This window comes from Rhagoletis zephyria, unplaced genomic scaffold (assembly GCF_001687245.7).
Source record: "Rhagoletis zephyria isolate East Lansing unplaced genomic scaffold, Rhagoletis_zephyria_1.1 Rzeph_scaffold_04869, whole genome shotgun sequence".
Taxonomy (NCBI): domain Eukaryota; kingdom Metazoa; phylum Arthropoda; class Insecta; order Diptera; family Tephritidae; genus Rhagoletis; species Rhagoletis zephyria.
Window position 1 is genome coordinate 41,092 of NW_016161952.1, and position 5,816 is coordinate 46,907.

The following is a 5,816-nucleotide window of genomic DNA, read 5'->3' on the forward strand; positions in this document are numbered from 1 at the left end:
CACACATTTAACTATGTCGAAATTCACATGCCTCAGTATGCCCTGCATGACGCTCTCGTAAAACTTCACCAACCCTTTCTCATGCTGTTGTGTGTGACCTTTGCGCTTGCGCGGTATGGACACCTCAATTTTGCTACGCACCAGCGTCATGCTAGCCGTAATCAGACAGACATAGGCCAGACCCTCCTGCATTACAATCGCTGCCAAATCGGACGACTGTGTGGGGTCGCAGGCCATTTCGATGCGTTCCAGCGCTATTGTATCCCATTCTGCTTTGCGTATCTCAAATTTTCGATTCAACTCCAAGTCGAGCGTGTGATATGCACCCATCTTAACGTATTGGTTCTCCTCGATGTTGCGTCCCTTTAAGCGCAGCATGCAGGCTTGTGTATCGAAGTCTATGGACTCAACGCTGATCGTAAGTGTGGTGCGTACACGACTACTCGTCGATGAGCCGGTCGCTGACTCATTTTGCACCTTTCGTATGGTTGTGCTCCGCACTTGATCGCCCTCGGCTATCAGATTGTAGGTATGCCACATATCTTCAGGTTCTTCTGGTATCAGGGTGACAGAACCCTGCGCGCCTTTATCGAAATTTCTATTGACCAGCCTCATTTTCTAGGTTTGAAGTTTTAGAAAAATGAAAGGTTTTTAAAAGGTATGAAATAGATATGTTTTATGGTAAAAAATTACAACGCGCACCAGTACTCTACCAGATGGCAAGTTACACAAAAAAGGACATGCGTACTAAATAAAAAAGAGGATCATTAATATCACACACACAATTAAACGAGAATCGCTTTGAAACTTTGAATAACTTTGAACTATAAATAAGTCGTTTTAAATATTTGTTACGGTTTCTGTCCGATTAAAAAGCTGGTTGTTGTTTGTGTTGTTAGTGAGTTTATAAAATATTGCCTTCAATCTCACTGTAAAGCAGGGTATGGATGAGCAGTGACACACTAAAGTTGGGTCTACGTAAGCGGAACGATCCAAATTTATATCTGTCCGAGGACTGTCACTCCAGCATCATTCTCCAAAAACCCTTTGGAAATTTGTATCCTGTTACAACAACAACATGTGAAATGAGCATATGAAGAGATAGTCAGTATCCAACAAGGAAACACGAGCTCTGGGTCTCGTTAGTATTGGTGACAGTCGTCATTCGTCGAGAATTGATGAAGATGTTGATCGTTTCTCGATGAATGCCGTTTAATGTCTGTTTGTCAACGATCCCGCTAAGCGTGGCCACTAAGATCAATGAGATTTCCCCTGTTATTCATAGAGGGGTGTTTTCCCACTTCAGTTTCTGAAATCACAAATTATGGAATGTGCTTTCGTTTTTCGCATTTGCATGCACTTCTATATCATAAAGTTTCTGTCTAGACTACACCTATCAATTTTGAAGACAAGAGTTAGAAATATAATTCAGTCTGCGAGTGCCCCGCAATCCAGAGAAAACGCATCAAATAGAGGCACTCCAGGGTAACAGTTCTTCGGAGAGATTAAGCCGAAATTGTGCTGACTATAAGTAAGCAATCAAAAGTAATAAGTAAGCAATCAAAAGTAATAATAGCAATCAATATATAATATTAATCCATATCACGGCAAAATTTTGAGATATTTAGGAGGAAGTTGTAGAGCTGTGAAAGTAAAAGTTTCGTCGATTATGACCTTCTGCACAGGCCAAATATGACGGTACATATTCTCCTTATCAAGCTTATTAATTGTATGATGATGAAATATCCAAAAACGTAAATTTTGAATTACTTTTCTATATTATTAATCGCGCGATATATGTATATATTGAATAGTATTTCTCAGACGTAAATAATTGGAAATTTTTTAGAATAGTCTTATGTGGATTTCTTACGCAGGCATTCATACTTAGTATGTACATATATATGTATGTACTTATGTACAATGCACACAAACTTAGGTAAAACATTCAACAACCCAATAATTCGATAAGCCGTACTCCCTAAGCTGACGCAAAAGCTGGTATTCTTCACAAAAATGTCGATGCAGATGACAATGATACATATATGAATGATACTATATAAGCAGCTATAATTATTGGCTGGCAGGGATCAAGGTACTTTGCAAAACAGCATTATAGAGCTTATCAGTCTGAGCACTCAGAGCAGACGGCACTCAATGTAAACTTTATTGTCACCCACAAAAATCATGGTACCTATATGTATATATACATATGTATGTACATATATGGGCATATGCATGCACATATGTATGTATGTAAATTTTACATATGTAAGTATACAGCAGAGCTTTCAAATTGGAGTCTGCGTGTGACGACGCAGTTTTATGAACTTACGGAAGTTGTGTAACTGAAAAATTTTATAAAATCGCCCCAATAGTCAGCTAAACTTTAGATGGTAAATATTTTGGCCTGGAGAACGCTTCTAATGACAATAAAAATATTTAGTAGCCAAAATATAAAAGTTCAGATTCCTCTATGGAATCTCAAAAAATAAAAATAAATTTTTTTTTCATCTAATACTCAAAATCGATACTACTATATTTGAAGATATCACATATAAATTGTGACTCCAATCGGGATTTGTATGTCATATCTTCGACGGCAGTAGATTCAAGTGAAAGGTTGAATAACCTTTATGATGGTCTGGTACGATTATAATTAAACCAAGTTCATACATATGCCACTGTATTATTCTTTCAATTTTTCATAGCTAATTTTTTGCCAGTGTAAAAATTGCTGTATAACTTTTAAAACGAGCAGGTTTATTTTTAAATAAAGAAGCTTAAAAGCTTTACAGCACCAAAAGTTTCATACTTCGGAGAAGAATATTTTATTCGCACTTACATTCAGTGTTGCCACGGACAATTTTTTTTTCCTACCAAAACCAACCAAACCCTACCAAAAATTTTGTTCGAGTTTTTAATATCTTTTTCAATGCCAAGTTTATTAAAAATGTAGATAACATAACATTTAGTTAAACTAAACCAGAGCTAGTAAAATAAAAACAAATAAGCTTAGTGTCAGGGACAAAGAATACCTTTCCTTTTTTGTTATTGTTGTTTCCGAAGAAAAAATACACTGAAGATGGCACAACGCCGAAACCGATTTGTCTCCAAACCAAATTTGACAAGGGAAATTCAACGGAAATTCAACCCAAAATACTTCTAAGAATATTTATGTTCCAAATTTTGGATGGACAGGACAATCGTTCCCCAAGGTTGTTGTTGTTGTTGCTGTAGCGGCTACTAAACCCCGCTCGGGTCGGTTCATCCGTCAACGTTGTCATCCGTTTCAGCTAAGGGGAAGCCCAGGAAGTCCGCGACTTCCGATAGGGTCTGTCCTTAAGCTAACGGGTCCACTGATTTGCATCAGTCTGCTGTTCGTGATACGTAGGGTTTCCTCTAGCAGCCGACCGAAGGCTCCGGACCATACAAGCGCATTTGGGCTGCATGCTTTGAGAGACCGGAACCCACCACATCGTTACGCTATTGTGGTTCAAAAGAGTTTTACAGCTGCCCACAAGCCTTAATCCTGTTTAAAAGAGTGTAAGGCCTTTAAGGTTGCATGTCTATCCGGCATAATGTATATGATGGCCGAAGAAATTCGCGAACACAGACTTCTATTGCGAAGATTTCCGCCTGGTATATTATGAGACTTTCTTAGTATCTTGGTCCATGTACGTCTGCCAAATTATTTCCGTCGTCCATACTCGATCCATCGGTATATAGTTATGATCGCTTCACAGCAGTTCTTTTTAGGAATTCTGATCTTGTAGAGTTTGTAGTAGGATAACTCGGGATCATCCAGGAATAGCTTGAGAACCTCCAAACGACCCCGAAGATCTCTACTTTTCATTCTGATTGTATTGAATTGCCGTGGGGCGCTTCAGCAGGCCTCCTTTTCAATCAGAATAGACAAGGAAGAAATGCCTGTAATGGCCTCAAGAGCATCCGTTGGCCAGGTACGCGTAACTCCTGTGATGGCTACGCGAACCAGTCGGTGCAGATGCTCAAGCTGGCACCCGCGTTTACATGCCACATATGTAAACTAAAAGAACTCAAAACGCTTATCAGAATTATCTCAAACGCGTAAACACATCAACAAATATACAAAAAGACTGTAGCGGCAACAAGGGCAGAGCTGAGCACATGGATGGCGCTTGCTAGAACGCCCGTGCAACAAAAACAAAACGCACCACACAAGCAAACGCACATATGTACAAATTCCTATGTACGGCAGAGGCAAATTATCTGAAAGAAAAAAATGCACGGGCAACAACTGAAATTTCACATATCTTCGCACAATACGCTATTCACATACAAGCCACGATCGACAATCGAAAAGCTAAACTTCTTAAAACTGGCGCTTGTTTCTTTTTGTTTAAACTAATAAAATTTTCTGCTCACCTTTTCGCTGGTTTTATATTTTTGCAAAATGTTCTTGTCAACAAAACTGACAGCTAGCACTACACCGAATGTCAAACTCAGAATAGAAGACAGCGAGTGCTGCCATATGGACGGATTTTTATTTGAGTGTACTAAAAATCGATAAGCTTGCTCGTTATCGAAAAAATTAAACATTATTTGGATCAAAGAGCGTAAATGTATAAGAAGCGACAACTCGTTACTTTGAAAATGTGCCGCGACGATTTTGACCAAAGAACGTAATTAACGTATTATGTAAATAATATTACGTTCTTTGGTAAACTGCAATCAGCTGTTCGATATTTATCCAATTTTAAATACGCCCGCTGCCGCTACAATTTATTTTTTTATAGGAAACAAACCACGAATGAGCAGAAACATGGCTTTCTATACTAACATAAGAAAGATGAAAAGGACATTCACGGTTGATCAAATTACCGAGTACCAACTAGCAGGTGTGAAGACCCTTATTGTTATTTTACTTTAAAGCAGGGACGGTAATCATTATGAGTAAAATAATTTAAGTCAGCATTCATTCATTATTTTATGATTTTTTTCGCTAAAAAATAATTATTATTATTGATTTTTATTTTTTCGCTCAACGAGCATGATTATTATTTTTTTTTTTGTTTAACAAATATAATGATCATTTAATGATTTTTATTTTTTCGCTCAACGAGCATGATTATTATTTTTTTTTTGTTTAACAAATATAATGATCATTTAATGATTTTTATTTTTTCGCTCAACGAGCATGATTATTATTTTTTTTTTGTTTAACAAATATAATGATCATTTAATGATTTTTATTTTTTCGCTCAACGAGCATGATTATTATTTTTTTTTTGTTTAACAAATATAATGATCATTTAATGATTTTTATTTTTTCGCCCAGCGACAATAATTGTTATTCAGCCTTATTTTTCCACTTAAAGGCCATACAGATGCATCTTACAGAAATTTTGGAACTTATTCCTTTTATTAGGGTGTCGCTACCTCTGAAAAGGATTCGTCGGAAATCATGCTGGTATAGCTTTTGAGTTTTTTGAATGATCATTATTCTCAAGTGAAGAAATAGAACTCAGTCATAATTATTATATTTGAGCGAAAAAAAAATAAAAATCAAGTAATAATAATTACCTTTGAGCGAAAAATCAGAACTCAAATAAGAGTTATTATTTTTAATCTGTATTGGTTAAACTCGAAATATAAAAATCATTGTAAATTGCAGTCGGACGTACGTACACAAATACGTGAGTATATTAAAATTGTTTTACAAAATTTACAACTTGTAGATTTTTTTTGGTTAAATTTTGAAAAATAATGATTATTTTCCGTCCTTGCTTTAAAATTTTTTTCATGACATTTTTTGATTTTTGCGGAACCCGCGT

At 36.5% G+C, this 5,816-nt stretch overlaps 1 protein-coding gene across 1 annotated transcript in view; it reads right to left on the bottom strand.

The window, feature by feature from the left end:
• Nucleotides 1-4,485, bottom strand: part of LOC108371302 (protein pelota-like) — a 7,364-nt gene extending 2,879 nt beyond the window's left edge. Inside the window, exons 1-2 of the mRNA XM_017626832.1 lie at nt 4,408-4,485; nt 6-618 (exon numbers count right to left, since the gene is read on the bottom strand). Coding sequence (XP_017482321.1) covers nt 6-615 — 610 coding nt within the window. The 5' untranslated portion in view covers nt 616-618; nt 4,408-4,485. The remainder of the gene's footprint in view (nt 1-5; nt 619-4,407) is intronic.
• Between the last annotated feature and the right edge of the window lie 1,331 nt (nt 4,486-5,816).